The sequence below is a fragment of the Cervus elaphus genome, chromosome 14, assembly GCF_910594005.1.
Source record: "Cervus elaphus chromosome 14, mCerEla1.1, whole genome shotgun sequence".
NCBI lineage: Eukaryota > Metazoa > Chordata > Mammalia > Artiodactyla > Cervidae > Cervus > Cervus elaphus.
The window spans coordinates 76,654,781-76,673,625 of NC_057828.1; the positions used below are offsets into that span (position 1 = coordinate 76,654,781).

At 40.8% G+C, this 18,845-nt stretch overlaps 1 protein-coding gene across 1 annotated transcript in view; it reads right to left on the reverse strand.

The window, feature by feature from the left end:
• LOC122708112 (membrane cofactor protein-like) overlaps nucleotides 1-18,459 on the reverse strand; it is a 34,724-nt gene extending 16,265 nt beyond the window's left edge. The window contains exons 1-3 of the mRNA XM_043924232.1: nucleotides 18,270-18,459; nucleotides 13,107-13,295; nucleotides 12,680-12,782 (exon numbers count right to left, since the gene is read on the reverse strand). Of these exons, the coding sequence (XP_043780167.1) occupies nucleotides 12,680-12,782; nucleotides 13,107-13,295; nucleotides 18,270-18,312 (335 nt within the window). The 5' untranslated portion in view covers nucleotides 18,313-18,459. The remainder of the gene's footprint in view (nucleotides 1-12,679; nucleotides 12,783-13,106; nucleotides 13,296-18,269) is intronic.
• Nucleotides 18,460-18,845: the final 386 nt, after the last annotated feature.

The following is an 18,845-nucleotide window of genomic DNA, read 5'->3' on the forward strand; positions in this document are numbered from 1 at the left end:
GGTGGCCTGCTGCAGGATTGGGGGCACTGCGTGTAGCAGTGTGCGCACGGGACCTTTGGAAGGAGGTCACCATTATCCTCATTACCTCCACCATAGTTTGGCCTCAGGTCAAACAACAGGGAGGGAACACAGCCCCGCCCATCAACAGAAAACTGGATTAAAAGGTTTACTCAGCATGGCCCTGCCCATCAGAACAAGACCCAATTTCCCCCACAGTCAGTCTCTCCCAGCAGGAAGCTTCCATAAGCCTCTTATTCTTCTCCATCAGAGGGGGGACAGAATGAAAACCACAGCCACAGAAAACTAACCAATGTGATCACATGGACCACAGCCTTGTCTAACTCAGTGAAACTATGAGCCATGCCATTTAGGGCCACCCAAGATGGATGGGTCATGATGGAGAGTTCTGACAAAACGTGGTCCACTGGAGAAGGAAATGGCAAACCACTTCAGTATTCTTGCCTTGAGAGTCCCATGAACAGCGTGAAAAGGCAAAAAGATAGGACACTGAAAGATCAACTTCCCAGGTCAGTAGGTGCCCAGTATGCTACTGGAGATCAGTGGAGAAATAACTTCAGAAAGAATGAAGGGATGGAGCCAAAGCAAAAACAACTCCCAGTTGTGGATGTGACTGGTGATGGAAGTAAAGCCCGATGCTGTAAAGAGCAATATTGCATAGGAACCTGGAATGTTAGGTCCATGAATCAAGGCAAATTGGAAGTGGTCAAATAAGAGATGGCAAGAGTGAACATCAACATTTCAGGAATCAGCGAACTAAAATGGACTGGATGGGTGAATTTAACTTAGATGGCCATTATATCTACTACTGTGGGCAAGAATCCCTTAGAAGAAATGTAGTAGCCATCATAGTAAACAAACGAGTCCGAAATGCAGTACATGGATGCAGTCTCAGAAATGACAGAATGATCTCTGTTCATTTCAAGGCAAACCATTCAATACACAGTAATCCAAGTCTATGCCCCGACCAGTAACACTGAAGAAGCTGAAGTTGAATGGTTCTATGAAGACCTACAAGACCTTCTAGAACTAATACCCAAAAAAAGATGCCCTTTTCATTACAGGGGACTGGATGCAAAGGTAGGCACTCAAGAGACACCTGGAGTAACAGGCAAATTTGGCCTTAGAGTACAAAACAAAGCAGGCCAAAGTCTAACAGAGTTTTGCCAAGAGAATGCACTGGTCATAGCGAACACCCTCTTCCTACAACATAAGAGAAGACTCTACACATGGACATCACCAGATAGTCAATACCAAAATCAGATTGATTATATTCTTTGCAGCCAAAGATGGAGAAGCTCTATACAGTCAGCAGAAACAAGACCAGGAGCCAACTGTGGCTCAGATCATGAACTCCTTATTGCCAAATTCAGACGTAATTTGAAGAAAGTAGGGAAAACCACTAGGCCATTCAGGTATGACCTAAATCAAATACCTTACGATTATACAGTGGAAGTGAGAAATAGATTCAAGGGATTAGGTCTGATAGACAGAGTGCCTGAAAATTATGGATGGAGGTTCATGACATTATACAGCAGGCACGGATCAAGATCATCTCCAAGAAAAAGAAAGGCAAAAAGGCAAAATGATTGTCTGTGGAGGCCTTACAAGTAGCTGAGAAAAGAAAAGATGCAAAAGGCAAAGGAGAAAAGGAAAGATATACCCACCTGAATACAGAGTTCCAAAGAATAGCAAGGAGAGATAAGAAAGCTTTCCTCAGTGATCAGTGCAAAGAAATAGAGGAAAACAATAGAATGGGAAAGACTAGAGATCTCTTCAAGAAAATTAGAGGTACCAAGGGAACATTTCATGCAAAGATGGGCAAAATAAAGGACAGAAATGGTATGGACCTAACAGAGGCAAAAGATATTAAGAAGAGGTGGCAAGAATACACAGAAGAACTGTACAAAAAAGATCTTCATGACCCAGATAACCACGATGGTGTGATCACTCACTTAGAGCCAGACATCCTGGAATGTGAAGTCAAGTAGGCCTTAGGAAGCACCACTATGAACAAAGCTAGTGGAGGTGATGGAATTCCAGTTGAGCTATTCCAAATCCTGAAAGATGATGCTGTGAAAGTGCTGCACTCAATATGGCAGCAAATTTGGAAAACTCAGCAGTGGCCACAGGACTGGAAAAGGTCAGTTTTCATTTCAATCCCAAAGAAAGGCAATGCCAAAGAATGCTCAGACTACTGCACAATTGCACTCATCTCAAATGCTAGCAAAGATATGCTCAAAATTCTCCAATTCAGACTTCAACAGTACATGAACCATGAAATTCCAGATGTTCAAGTTGGATTTAGAAAAGGCAGAGGAACCAGAGATCAAATTTCCAACATCCACTGTATCATGATAAAGCTAGAGAATTCCAGAAAAACTACTTCTGCTTTATTGACTATGCTAAAGCCTTTGACTGTGTGTATCATAACAAAGTGTGGAAAATTCTTCAAGAGAAAGGAATACCAGACTACCTGACCTGCCTCCTGAGAAATCTGTACGCAGGTCAAGAAGCAACAGTTAGAACTAGACATGGAACAATGGACTGGTTCCAAATCAGCAAAGAAGTACATCAAGGCTGTATATTGTCACCCTGCTTATTTAACTTATATGCAGAGGACATCATGAGAAATGCTGGGCTGGATGAAGCACAATCTGGAATCAAGATTGTGGAGAGAAATAGCAATAACCTCAGTTATGCAGATGACACCACCCTTATAGCAGAAAGCAAAGAACTAAAGAGCCTCTTGATGAATTGAAAGAGGAGAGTGAAAAAAACTTAAAACTCATCATTCAGAAAACAAAGATCATGGCATCTGGTCCCATCACCTCATGGAAAATAGATGGGGAAACAATGGAAACAGTGAAAGTCTTTATCTTTTTGGGCTCCAAAATCACTGCAGATGGTGACTGCAGCCATGAAATTAAAAGACTTTTACTCCTTGGAAGGAAAGTTATGACCAACCTAGACAGCTTATTAAAAAGCAGAGACATTACTTTGTCAACAAAGGTCCATCTGGTCAAAGCTATGGTTTTTCCACAGCCATGTGTCAATGTGAGAGTTGGACTATAAAGAAGGCTGAGAGCTGAAGAATTGATGATTTTGACTTGTGTTGTTAGAAAGGACTCTTGAGAGTCCCTTTGATTGCAAGGAGATCCAATTAGCCAATCCTAAAGGAAATCAGTCCTGAATATTCATTGGAAGGACTGATGCTGAAGCTGAAATTCCAATATTTGGCCACCTGATGCATCACTGACTCATTGGAAAAGACCCTGATACTGAGAATGATTGAAGGCAGAAGGGTAGGAGAAGGGGATAACAGAGGATGAGATGGTTGAATGGTATCCCAAGTCTATGGACATGAGTTTGAGTAAGCTCTGGGAGATGGTGATGGACAGGGATGTCTGGCATGCTGTAGTCCATGGGTTGCAAAGAGTTGGACACAACTGAGTGATTAAACTGACTGAGACCTCAGCAGCAAGAAACACTTGAGGGAGTCTTGCAAGGTGAAATAATAGGACATGAGACAGTAACTCAAATTGTTGTGGAAAAATAAAGATCTCACTTAAAGTAAATTCATAAGCAATTTTAAAAGATATCATTTGATTACAGGTGGTTTGCTACTACAATTTTTGTAGTTAATTTGGTATTAATTCAATTTGGAGTTCTATAACTGTAGGAAGTTAAATGTAGTCCCAATGGTAACCATAAACAAAATAGCTATAGAATGTACAAAAAAGGAAATAATGCAGAAACTATTCATTTCACTATAAAAATCAACTAGACACAAAAGAAAAAAGTAATGCAGGAAATTAGGAACAAAAAAGCTAAAAGGCTTATAGAAAGCAAATGGCACAATTACAGAAATAAGTCCCTCCTTTTGGTAATTTATTAAATTTAAATGTATTAAACTCTTTAATCAAAAGTCAGAAATTGGCAGAGTGCATAAAACACATGATTCCGCTATATGCTACCTCCAAGAGACTCACATGACATCCATAGACAGAAATGTGTTGAATATGAAAGGGTGCAAAAATATATTCCTTGCTAATAGTATCTAAAAGAGATCAGGGATGACTATACTAATTTAGATAAAATAGACTCTAGACAAAAAGTGTATAGGCAAAGAAGGACATTATATTTTAAAAAGGATTAAGTACTTGAATAAGATATAACAATTATAAACATTTATGCATCTAATAAGAAGCCATGAAAATATACGAAGCAAAAAATGACAGAACTGAAAGGAGTGAAAGACATTTATACAAAATAGGCATTTCTACAGTAATAGTTGGAAACTTCAATGCCCCACTCATAATAATGTATTAAACAACTTGGTAGAAGATAAGTAAGGAAGTAGAGGACTTCAACAATACAAGACAAACTAGGTCTCACTGACATATACAGAGCACTCTATCTAACAACAACAGAATATAGTCTTCTCAAGTGCATACTGGACATTTCCCAGGTTAGACCACATGTTAGGTCACAGATGAAAAAAATTAATATTCTTCATAATATAATTACATAATAGATAATAGATACTTAATAGTAGTTAATTTTGCTAGGCCAAAATTAATAAGAATTAAGGTAGATATCAGGTTGGGGAGGGGAAAAAAAGGTAGATACCACACAAATATGGTCTTTGATCACCACAGGACAAACTCAAAAATCAAAATCAATGGGAAAATTGGAAACCTCTCAAAATTGCTAAAATTTAAAAAGTCCTTTTAATCATAAGGGCACTTAGAATACACTTTGACATGAATGTGTTACAGGGAAGAGTCAATATTGACTCCAAGTTGGGCTTGTATCTTTGACTTTAACTTTTGCTTTTCTTTGCTTTTACTATTGTAATCATACATAATGGCCTATCTAAGGCCTTTGTTCAGGACCCTGGCCCACAACAAGGGAAAAAATTTCACATCCCCTCCCTGAGGCTGGCTATTCCAGAAGACTTTTGTAAGATTAATGGCCTTTTTTTTTTTACTTTACTTCCTCACCCCCACCCCTTTTCTGTTCTATAAAAGAACCTGGCATTTAGATCACAATAAGATGGTTATTTTGAGATATTAGTCTGACATCTTCTCAGTCTGCCAGCTTTCTGAGTAAAGTTGTATTCTTCACCTCAACACTTCACCTCTCAGATTTATTGCCCTGTCATGCATCAAGGAGAATGTACTTGGACTTGGTAAAAAATGGAAATGAAAATATAACCTACCAAAACTTATGAATGGAATACAGCAAAAGATGTGACAAGAAGGAAATTTAAATTTATAAATGTTTACATTAAAAAATATAAAAACTTGCACACTTTGAAACATAGGCCAGAGGCAGTAACTTCAAATGAGCCTGGATCAGACTGTGTGTGATCTTGCAGAGCCTCTCCAAGAGGCAACTGGGCCTCCTTCTGGGAACACAGAGACTGGTGGTAGCCATTTGGGAATTCATTGTACCAGGAGGACAGTCATGCTAACAAAAAATACCGTTTTGAGAACCTCTTCCTTGCTTATTAGTGTTGGGGGCTTACCATTCACCAAAGAACTGGCAACAGTCCCAGGATGCACTGGGATGAGCAGCCAGACACACTGGGGCCTGGTCCTGCCAGTCAACACCAGTCCCATGACTCCCTGGGCCATGCAGACAGCTGCACCAAGACCCAGTCTCACCCACTAGTGGGCCATCAGAGTCTGTATGAGGCATGGCCTGTCAGCCAAGCCATCTGAGGGCTAGCACTGTTATCAATGCTTCCCAGTAGCTGGCTCTGCCATAAATAAAGAGCCTTGCAGCCTGTATAAGGAACATTAGAAGATACACATATAGTAAACAGATGGGAGTACATTGCTGGGCCATATAGAATGTCTTCTACATAAGACCACTTTTCCAAAACTCAGAAACATATCTGAACTACCTAGAACAAAGAAAACACAGAGAATTAGGTAAAATAAGGCAAGAAAAAATATGTCCCATGGGAAGGAAGTAGCCCAGAAGAAGAACTACCTGGATTGGAGACAAGCAATATACCTTATAAAAAGTTCAAGGTAATGATTATAAGAAAGTTCAAAAAAGTCAGAAGTAGAATGGATGAATATAGTAAGAAATTTAATAAATTATGAAATATTTAAAAAACCTTAACAGAGCTGAAGAATACAATAGTTGTAATAAAATTACACCAGAAGGATTCAATAGTAGATTACATGATTCAGAACAATGGATCAGCAACTGGAAGACAGAATAGAGGAAATCACTAAAGCTGATTAGAAAAAAATTGAAAAAAATGCAGATGGTTTAAGTTCTATGAGACAATATCAAACATACTAAATAATTTGCATCATGGGGCCCCAGAAGAAGAAGAGGGAGAGAAAGGAGCAGAGAATTTAATTAAAGAACAAATAGCTGAAAATTTCCCTAACATGGGAAAGGAAATAGATTTCTAGGTCCAGAAAGCAGAGTCCCAAACACAGTGAACACAAAGAGATCCACACCAAGATGAATTGTAATCAAACTGGCAGAAATTAAAGACAGAGAGATTCTTACAAGCAGCACAAGAAAAGCAGCTGGCTGCATATAATAAATTCCCATATGATTATAAGCATTTTCAGAAGAAACTTTAAAGATCAAAAGGCAGTAGCATGATAAGGTTAAAGGTATGAAAGCTAAAAATCTATATATAAAAATACTGTACCTGGCAAAGATATTTAGATTTGAAAGAATGTTGCTGCTGCTGCTGCTGCTAAGTCACTTCAGTCATGTCCGACTCTGTGCGACCCCATAGACGGCAGCCCACAGGCTCCGCCGTCCCTGGGATTCTCCAGGCAAGAACACTGGAGTGGGCTGCCATTTCCTTCTCCAATGCAGGAAAGTGAAAAGTGAAAGTGAAGTTGCTCAGTCGTGTCCGACTCTTCATGACCCCATGGATTGCAGTCTACCAGGCTCCTCCATCTGTGGGATTTTCCAGGCAAGAGTACCGGAGTGGGCTGCCATTGCCTTCTCCATGAAACAATGTTACAGACAAGCAAAACTAAAAGAATTCAGTACCACTAAATGGGCTTCACAAAAAAATGTTAAAAGGATTTTTTTTTTAAGTACAAAAGAAAAGGCCACAACTAAAAAATATGAAGATTGTGAAGGAATCATCTTATTTGTAAAGGGAAACATACAAGAAAGGTAGTAGATAAACCATTTATAAAACTAGTAGGAAGGTTAAAAGACAAAGGAGCCAAATCACATACATATATGTATACACACATACACACACATATATATAATAAGAAGTTAAGGGATGCACAAAACAATGAACTATAAAATATGATGTCGAAAACATTAAACATGAGAGGAGGGGAGTAAAAATAAGTGTAGTTAAAATGTATTTGAACTTAAGAACTCAGCAATGTTAAGCAATCATGAAGTTTTATACAAAATTCTCATGGCAATCACAAACCAAAACTCTATAATACACACACACACAAAAGAAAGACATCCAAACTGAACATTAAAGATACTCATCAAATCACAAAGAAAGTTAGCAAAAGAAGATTGAAAGAGAACTGCAGTAACAAACAGTAAATGATTAAGAAAATGACAAAACATGGATACCTACCAATTTTTATTTTAAATGTAAAAGAAACAATACTCAAAAGACATGGAGTGGCTAAAAGGGTAAAAAAACAAGATCTAATGATATGCTGCATGAAAGAGACTCACTTCAGATATAAAGACACAAAGTCTGAAAATGGAGAAATGAAAAAATGTATTCCATGTAAATGTAAAGCAAAAGAAAGTTATAATACGAATACTTATCACAGACAAAATACAGTTTAAAAAAAGACTGTAGAAGAGACAAAGTAGAACCGTACATAATGATCAAGGGATCAGTCCAAGAAGAAGATATAGCAATTGTAAATACATATGTATACAATAGACAATCATCTAAATACATAAGGAAAATATAACAGATATAAAGGGAGAAATTGGCAGCAACACAACAATCAAACAGGACTTTAACAACACACATACATCAAAGGACATATAGACAGAAAATCAATAAGGAAGCATTAGCTTTAAATGATACATTATATCAGATGAACTTAATAAATATGTATGGAACATAGATCCAAAAGCAAAAGAATATATATTCTTTTCAAGGACACATGGAACATCCTCCAGGATAGATCATATTCCAGGCCACAAAACAAGCTTTGGTAAATTTAAAAAAATTGAAATCATATCAAGCATTTTTTCTGACAACAAAGACATGAGACCAGAAATCAGCTATAAACACTAACAAGGCTCAACATTATCCTGCTAAACAATGAACAGACCACTCATGTAACCAAAGAACAATTTTTTTAAAACTGGAGACAAATGAAAACAAAAATACAATGACTTAAATTCTATGAGATGCAGCAAAAGCAGTTCCAGGAGGAAACTTTATAGCAAAAGAAGCTTACCTTAGAAAACAAGAAAAATCTCAATTAAACACCTACTTACATCTTAAGGAAGTAGGAAATGAAGACAAAACAAAATCAAAAGTTAGTAGAAGGAAAAAAATATCATAAAGATCAAGGCAGAAATAAATGAAATAGAAAAAAAAAAAGGATGAAAGAAAAAAAGACATGGTACTTTGAAAACATAAAAAAAAAAAAAAACAGTTAAAACATTTAGCCTGACTCAATTTTTTAAAAAAAGAGGGTCTAAATCAATAACATCAGAAATCAAAATAGAGAACTTACAACCAACACTTAAGAAACAAAGAGGATCGTAAAAGGTCACCATGAACAACTCTATGGCAATAAAACGAACAACCAAGAAGAAACGCACAAATTCTGAGAAAGGCACAATCTCCTAAGACTCTACCAGGAAGAAATAGAAAATATTAACTAATTAATTATCAGTAATGGAATCAAGTCACTAACAAAAAAACTCTCAACAAACAAAACATTGTGAGAAGAGTTGACACTTATCCTCCTCAAACTAACAATATATTATGCAACCCAGGTAATATGGCCAGTATTTTATAATAATGATAAATCAAGTCTAATCTATAAAAGTTTTGAATTACTTTATTGTACCCCTGAAACTAATAGAATACTGCAAACTAACTATGCCTTATTGAATTGAAAGAGAACACCTATTCTTCTCAAACTATTTCAAAAAATTTCAATGAAAGAAACACTTTCAAATGCATTGTAAAAGGCTAAAATCACTCTAATACTTAAGCCAGACAAAGATACCACAGCAAAAGAAAATTACAGACCAATATCCTTGAAGAACCTAGATACAAAAATGCTTAATAAAATATTAGCAAATAAATAAAAAAAATACTTTAAAAGGGTCATACACCATGATTAAGTGGGATTTATCTCAGGGGTGCATGAGCTGTGCTTAGTATAACGCTGTCATGTCCAACTCTTTGTGACCCATGGACTGTCACCCTATAGATTCCTCTGTCCATGGGGATTCTCCAGGCAAGAATATTGCAGTGTATTAACATGCCCTCCTCCAGAGGATCGTCTCCACCCAGGAATCCATCCGGGGTCTCCTGCATTGCAGGTGGATTCTTTAACAGCTGAGCTACCAGGGAAGCCCTACCAGGGCTGCATGGATGGTTCAAAGTCACAAATCAGTCAACGTGATATACTACATTAATACACTGAAGAATAAAAATCATAGATTATCTCACAAATGCAGGAAGCTTTTAACAAATTCCAGGTCCATCTATGATAAAAACTCTCAACAACATGGATATAGAGGGAAGGAAGAAAGTACTGCATGCGTGCTCAGGTGTGTCCCACTCTTAGGGACTGTATGGACTGTAGCCAACCAGGCTAACCTGTCCATGGTTTCTCTCGGCAAAACTACTGGAGTGGGTTGTCATTTCCTTCTCCAGGGTATCTCCCCAACCCAGGGATTGAGCCTGCATCTCCTATGGCTTCTGCATTGAGGCAGATTCTTTACCACTGAACCACTTGGGACATTCCCCATAAAAGGAACATACCTCAGTATAATATAGGTAATATATAAGATAATATATTATTTAACTTATATGCAGAGTACATCATGTGAAATTCCAGGGTGGATAAAGCACAAGCTGGAATCAAGATTGCCGGAAGAAATATCAATAACCTCAGGTACTCAGATGACATCTCCCTTATGGTAGAAAGTGAAGTGGAATTAAAGATCCTCTTGATGAAGGTGAAAGAGAAGAGTGAAAAACCTGGCCTAAAACTCAACATTCAAAAACTGAAGTTCATGGCATCTGGTTCCATCACTTCATGGCAAATAGATAGGGAAATAATGCAAACTGTGACAGACTTTATTCTCTTGGGCTCCAAAATCACTGTGGACAGTGACTGCAAACCATGAAATTAAAAGATGCTTGCCCCTTGGAAGAAAAGCAATGATGAACCTAGACAGTGTGTTAAAAAGCAGAGACATTACTTTGCCAACAAATGTCCATCTAGTCAAAGCTACAATTTTTCCAGTAGTCGTGTATGGATGTGAGAGCCAGACCATGAAAAAGTCTGAGTGCCGAAGATTTGATACCTACAAACTGTGATGCTGGAGAAGACTTTTGAAAGTCCCTTGGAGAGCAAGGAGATCAAACCAGTCAATCCTAAAGGAAATCAACCCTAAATATTCATTGGAAGGACTGGTGATGAAGCTGACGCTCCAACACTTTGGCCACCTGATGTGAAAAACTGACTCACTGGAAAAGATCCGATGCTGGGGAAGATTGAGGGCAGGCAAAGGGGACGACAGGGGATGAGATGGTTGGATGGCATCACCGACTCAATGGACATGAGTTTGAGCAAGCTCAGGAGTCAGTGATGGACAGGGAACTCTGGCGTGCTGTGGTCCATGGGGTCGCAAAGAGTTGGAAATGACTGAGTGACTGAACAGAACTGAATAAATTCAGTTGAAGGATAAAAAGTTGAAGGATAAAAAATAAGTATTCAGAAATCTGTTGTGTTTTTATACACTGAAAAGAAGCTATCAGTAAGATAAATTAATACAACAATCCCATTTATAATTGCATCAAAGGAATAAACTACCTAGCAATAAACTTAAGAAAGGAAGTAAAAGATCTGTACTTTACTTGGAGTACTGTAATGTACAATGAGAGAAATTGAAGATGACAGAAAAATAAGGAAAGATATACCATGCTCATGGATTAGAAGAGTTAATACTGTTAAAATGATTATATTCATTTTAGTAGACTAACTAATATGAAGCACAAGCCGCCAGGAGAAATATCAATAACCTCAGATATGCAGATGACACCACCCTTATGGCAGAAGGTGAAGAGGAACTAAAAAACCTCTTGATGAAAGTGAAAGAGGAGAGTGAAAAAGTTGGCTTAAAGCTCAACATTCAGAAAACAAAGGTTATGGCATCTGGTCCCATCACTTCATGGCAAATAGATGGGGAAACAATGGAAACAGTGGCAGACTTTATTTTTGGGGGCTCCAAAATCACTGTAGATGGTGACTGCAGCCATGAAACTAAAAGACACTTGCTCCTTGGAAGAAAAGTTATAACCAACCTAGACAGCATATTAAAAAGCAGAGGTATTACTTTGCCAACAAAGGTCCATCTAGTCAAAGCTATGGTTTTTCCAGTTAGAGTTGGACCATAAAGAAAGTTGAGCGCCGAAGAAATGATGCTTTTGAACTGTGGTGTTGGAGAAGACTCTTGAGAGTCCTTTGGACTGCAAGGAGATCCAACCAGTCCATCCTAAAGGAAATCAGTCCTGAATATTCATTGGAAGGACTGATGCTGAAGCTGAAACTCCAATACTTTGGCCACCTGATGCAAAGAACTGACTCATTTGAAAGACCCTGATGCTGGGAAAGATTGAAGGCAGGAGGAGAAGGGGATGACAGAGGATGAGATGGGATTCTCCAGGCAAGAGTACTGGAGTGGGTTGCCATTTCCTTCTCCAGGGGATCTTCCCGACTCAGGGATCAAACCCCGGTCTCTTGCACTGCAGGCAGACACTTTAACCTCTGAGCCAGCAGCGAAGCCCCTTAAAACTACAGATTATCTCAAAATAAGAGTATGTCTGGTTGACAGTTCTCTTCCTATTTCCATAAGCCCCATTTCAACTCTAAGAACTGACAATTTTAAATTATTGTCAAGAATAAAGTTACCATGATTACTACATTTTTAATTTATACAATAGGTTTATTACTACATATAGTAAGTTACATGGGCTTCCCAGGTGATGCTAGTGTTAAAGAATCTCCCTGTCAATGCAGGAGACACAAAAGATGCAGGTTCGATCCCTGCGTTGGGAAGATCCCCTGGAGTAGGAAGTGGCAACCCACCCAGGTATTCTTGCCTGGAAAACTCCATGGAAAGAGGAGCCTGGCAGGACCCTGGCAGTCCATGGAGTTTCAAAGAGTTGGACATGACTGAGCGACTGAACACACACATAGTAAGTTATACAGTTTTGCTTTACTTCAATTTAAACTTCTTTCTAATTACACATTTTTCAGGTCTTCATAAATAGTGCAATAACTTTGACTACAAGTACAAATTGTCACATAGAAAACAAAATGAAATCTAGTTTATAGAAATGTTTAAAAAGAGGAGCAAAACAAAAATGGAATTAGTAATACTGAACCTTATTTTCTGTAATGAGCATCTTACTTACCCCGGATTACAAGCAAAGTGAACCTGTGAACCAAACAGAGCACTTCCATTCACGAAGTTGACTTGGCCATTCACAGGCTCTCCTACATTAGGACATGATTTTTCTAAAAGGAAATGTTCAAATATGTTGGTTTATACTAATTTCAAAAATAGGTTTAAATCAAATTCAAAAGTCTACTTTGCTTGTTTGAATTCATGGGAATCTTATTATTCATTTAACTATTATTTTCTTTCCATATTATATGGCCAAACAAGATTCATATTTACCCAGGTAAACAATTACCAAGAAAAAGATTCCCTGGGGATTTTTCAAAGCCTGAACAAATGCACAGATATCTAAAAACCTATATTCACATGAAGTAGTGGAATAGGCACACTAAGGTGTGTAAATATCCAGTGCTATAAAACATTTTTGTTTGTTTATTTACCTACACAGGCATCCTGGAGAGATGACCATGTATTATTATCTTGACAAAGAGCAGATCTCGGGAGAGTAGGAACCTTGGGCTTGAAACCTAGACGACACTCATATTGTACACATTCCCCAGGACGATAATTGGGTTTGGGTGCACCCTGGAGCCTCATAGTGTCAAATCTTGGTGGATCACCACAAGCCTCTAGGAATAGAGAGAATAAGAACATGCAAGTGAAGTACTTTATCTCTTTCATCAGCCAGGGACTGTGGCCTGGCCTCGGGTAGGTACTACAGAATAAGTAGAAAGATTCAATGACTGTCTCATGCTTTCCCAGGTGGCTAACTGGTAAAGAATTGCCTGAGGATGCAGGAGACGCAGGAGATCTGGGTCCGATCCCTCAGTTAGGAAGATCCCCTGGAAGAGGAAATGGCAATCCACTCCAGTATACTTGCCTGAAAAAATCCCAGGGACAGGGGAGCCTGGCAGGCTATAGTCCATGGGGTCGAAAAGAACTGGACACAACTGGGCACGCATACACGCCCATGCTTTTACCCATGTGGCAACAGTAGCAAAGGATGTGCCCTGCTTACTTGAAATAACCATCGATGAGCTTTTTTGGTTTGTTGAGGAATAAGGTGAACTTTCATTCAACACAATTGAAAAGATAGCATCTATGTTTTGGGTTTTAAAATGTATTTATAGGTATGTGTCCTTCCCTCTTCTTTCTAAATTCATCATTTCAAAATTCACCTCTCCCTAAGAAGTCTTGTATAGCATATAGCACTCTGATCAGATTACTCTTCCATAGTTTAGACTCAGTGTCCTCTCAGAAGGCAATGTCCTAGAGGGCAGAGATCATATGCCTTCTTTTTTACTACACTCTGTACATACTGGGTAAGAGTAATATCAAATAAACATTGTGAATTTCATAGGTCAAAATAAATATGGACTAAAGTATTTAAAAATATAACATCCTTCTATTTGCTTTGTATCAGTGAATTGTTGTGGCTGTTGTTCAGTCACTCACGTCCAGCTCTTTGCTACCCCATGGACTGAAGCACTCTAGGCTTCCCTGTCCTCCACCATATCCCAGAGCTTGCTCAAACTGATGTCCATTGAGCTGATAATGCCATCCAACCATCTCATCCTCTGTCGTCCCCTTCACTTCCTGCCTTCAATCTTTCCCAGCATCATTTCTAATGAGTCATTCTTTGCATCAGGTGGCCAAAATATTGGAGCTTCAACTTCAGCATCAGTCTTTCCAATGAATATTCGGGACTGATTTCCTTTAGGACTGACTAGTTTGATCTCCTGGCAGTCCAAGGGACTCTAAAGAGTTTTCTCCAACACCACAGTTCAAAAGCATCAATTCTTTGGTGCTCAGCTTTCTTTATAGTCCAACTCTCATATCCATACATGACTACTGGAAAAACTGTAGCTTTGACTATATGGACCTTTGTCAGCAAAGTAATGTCTCTGCTTTTTAATACACTGTCTAGGTTAGTGAATTGAACATTTTATAAATAAATGGATACCCTTTAAATAATCAAATTTTATTACTTTGAATAACCTTACATAAAAAATTGGTTTCTTGGACATTACTGTAAACATAATTTAATCTTCATTCACTGATTAATGGATTGTACATGCCCTTAAAAGCTTCCTGCAGTAACTGTTTGGGCTGTTTATCCAATGTATCCTGACAATAAATTCTATTGCTATTATTTTAGAATTTTTATCTCTGGCCTTTTTTTTGTCGGGGGTTCTTCCCTAGAACAGTGTTACTCCTGCTTCAAGAAGTCCTCTTCCTTTTAATTATCTGTGCTCTTGGAAATCTTATGAATCTGCTAGAAATGATGTAAAATATTATGATATTTAAAGTCCTAAAGTGCTAAAAGAATGCAGAGGCCTCTCCTATACAGTTAAGGACCTAAAGGAGAAGGGAGATAAATCTATTTTGATCCCTGAGGAAACTTTGCTGTAATTACTTCTTGAATCTAGGTCTTCAGATTGACAGACTAGTCAAGAGAGAACTCTAAACAAGTGAAATATTATTCTCCTTTTTCACCATTTTCTAAATTTCAGATTCCTCTCTTGATACTCTGTCCGACATTTCATTTACACCGTGTGCTGAAATCCACCTATTGGCAAAATGTTTTCAGCATTTCCAGTATTTTGATCTTAATATATGAATGCATCTCCATCAACTGCCCAAAACAAAAGCAAAAAATAAACAAAAAAAATGATGCAGTTATTAAAAATACTGTTTAATGATCAGTATAGAGTTGGATTTTACTAATAACATTAAATTTACTCAATTTGAGCTATATGTTCTCATTTTACAATAGGGGAAAAAAATGGACTAGAAATGCTGTACAATTCCATCCTAGATAGAAATGTATAACATCATTCAGAGTTTCCTGGAACCAAGAAAGAAATCAAGTTAATAGCATGCCCATAATTAAATTATACAAATGTTGTTTGTTTTATGTATTTGCTTTGCTTTATGTATCTGAATAATTTCTTCTCTTATTCAGAATATTGGATTCTTTATTCCTGTGAGGATTTTCAAAGTAAACATATCTTGACTAAGATTTTTTTCCAGATGGTTTACAGTACAATTATATTGGCCTGCGATGCTATACTTTTACAAGAAGCATTATACAGTATGCCATTATAGAATATGGTAGATTGCATTCAGAAAATCCCCAAATTTTCAGTTTCCCAGATGAGTTTAAAGAAGATGAAACAGTCTCTGTACATATCAAGAGAACTGTTCACCTTCTGTATACTTGCAAAAGTTTGGCAAGCACTCTCTACCTGCTTACAAAATTTAAAAATAACTCTCATACTCAAGCACAAACCCAGATCCATGCCCAGATGGTAACTTCAGGATAATTATGGTCTCTGATCAAAGTGGGACCTCAATGAAACCTGACCATCCTGCCCCTTCTCTCACTGTCCACAAAAACTACTTTTTAAAAGGAATATCAAAATAAATTTCACTGAAACTGAAGTCCATGTTTGTATAAATTAAGATTCTAAAAGGCTGATATAATGCTCGTAAGCAAGAACATCTAAATCTTACAATACTGCACATTTTTTTTTTAAATCAAACTTGAAAAAAGTGCCACATAAAGAAGATTCTAGTTGGTGAGGAAGATGAAGCTGGATTGCAGACACATCATCAATTGTAAAGGAAAGGTACTGAATGCCAAGCCATATCTTGTCTTCAGAAATCGTTAAGTTGGGCTGTCTGAACACCTCTGCTGTGATGGTCTGACCACTGTGTGCACGACTATAGGAATGGCGGGCTCCTGGTCTGGATGACTGACTGCCAGGCTCTGTTCTGTGTTGAGGCTGCTAGTCACTGTGTGTAGGTCTGGATCCTAGTGTGATTGGCTGCAAGGTCAGGGGAATCCCAGTCTTGGAGCCAGCCCTTTGATAGGTAGGACCAGGTCACAAACTGGCTGGATGTGGAGACACACGCATGCGCGCGCGCGCGTGTGTGTGTGTGTGTGTGTGTGTGTGTGTGTATGTGTGTGTGTGTTTTGGGGGGGGGGGCAGAACCTGGTCTCAGGGTGGCAGCTGCAGGGTCAGGGGCCCCAGAACTGCTGGTGGCTGGGGTCACAGCATAGGTGGGTTTCATAGCTGGTTTTGACCAGTTGATGGGTAGGGTCAGATCCCGACATGGCTGGCTGAGGGGCGCAAGGCATCTTGGAGGTTGTGTCAGCTTGCTGGTGGGCTGGGGCCCTGTGGGTCTTGGCATTAGTGCTGGCGAGCAGCACCAGGCTCAAGGTGGGCAGGACCAGGTCCCAGGGACCCTGCTTTCAGGGACAGGGTCCTGGAGTTGGTGTTAACACAGAGAGGATGGGCTGAGGCTCAGGGCTCTTGGGGCTGGTGTCCATCTTTTCATGGATTAGGCAAGGTCAGGGATCCATGCTGACCTCCTGGCAGACAAGACCCTGTTCTACACCTGGTTTTGGGGTTCCAGGGATCCAAGGGTTAATGTGGGCCCACTCCTGCGTACGGCTGTGTCTTCAGCCTTCTGGTGGGCAAGACTGGGTCTTGGGGTAGCTGGGGGCCCTGGGTTACCTATGACAGTCAGTTTGATGATACATGCATGTATGCTAGGCCGCTTCAGTCATGTCCAACTCTTTGCGACCCTATGGGCTGTAGCCTGCCAGGCTCCTCTGTCCATGGGATTCTCCAGGCAAGAATATTGGAGTGGGTTGCCATGCCTTTCTCCAGGAGATCTTCCCCACTCAGGGACAGACTGGCGTCTCCTGTATGGCAGGCAGGTTCTTTAGCACTGAGCCCACCTGGGGAGTCCAGCGCTGCCTCTGGTGACCAAGGCAAGTGAGCACTTCTCACCCTCTACTGCCTCCGTCAGGATTATATGCCTAGTGGCCACCTTATCACTTATGTCTCTGTGCTCACTGGTGCCTTGTGTCAATGGTGTGAGCACCCGGGGCACAAGGATGGTGACTTCTTATGCTGCCTCCTGGATTCTGAGCCACAGCCTCCACCACCAGGCGGGGCTGGGAACGTGGGGGTGTAGGCAGAGTACACAGCGACTTCTCCCACCTGACCGTTTTGTGCACCACACGAGCTTCAACTTGGCACCGCTGGGTGGCCACTTCTACAAAATCACACTACAGAACACCCTGAACGGCCTCCCTCAGCCCAGCAGGATACCAATACTCCACTCTCGTTATAAACCTGCCCAGAGTACAGAGAGCAAACCTCTCCGCCCACCCTCTCCCATCCCTCCACACATACATAGGCACAGAACCAGCCTACCAATATTCCCCAGGCACCTGAGAACTCAAAAGCAAGCCATCACCACCACCAACAGGCCAGCAGACCCGTCCCCAAGTGGCTCAGTCCCAGAAACCCTGCAAGCTTTTGCTAGTTTCCCCCTTGGTAAGTCCGGCTGCGCACATCACTCCGCGCCGCTGAGTGCGCACCAACAAGCAAGACTTCTCTTCTAGCGCTATGTGGTCCCCTCTGGTCACGCTTTCTACCCCAACTCCATATGACCCCGGAGTGGACCCAGTCCCACGACTCTCACGAGAGACAAAAAGCAAATCTCCTCCCACCCTCGGTTCCAGTCGGCCGGCCTCGCGAGCCGCTCCGGTTCCCCAGCAGCGCGCACGCTCTGCAGGCTCCTACCCGAGACTGTGGGCAGCAGGAACACGAGGACCACCAAAAGCATCCCTACGAGGCACCAGAAAAAGGGGACTCTCGGGGCGACCAGGAGGGGGCTTGCGCGATACGAAAGCCTCTGTCACTTTCGGGGAGACCGGCGGACTCCCAGCTGAGCCCAGCCCGGCGGAGCTCTGAGCTCGGTTGCCAGACGCAACAATCCCCAGACTCACAAGGTGTCCGGAGCAGTAACGCGGAGGGCGTGGCTGGGCCGTGCCGGGGGCGGGGTGAGGGTCTAGCGGGGCCAATGGGCGGGCTGCAAGGCGGGGCCTCGGCGCCGGGAGCGGTCCCCGCGCCCGGAGGGGCGGTCCGTGTGCCCGGAGGGGCAGTCCCTACACTGGAGGGGCCGTCCGTGTGCCTGGAGGGCAGGCCCCTGCACCCGGAGGGGCGGTCCGTGTGCCCGGAGGGGCGGTCCGTGAGCCTGGAGGGGCGCGGCGCGGCGCTGGAGGGGCGGTCCCCGTGCCTGGAGTAGGGGGGCGCGGCGCTGCGGAGGGTTCCCCTTGGGCGCGCAGACATCGGTGCGCCTCCGCCGACACATGGGGT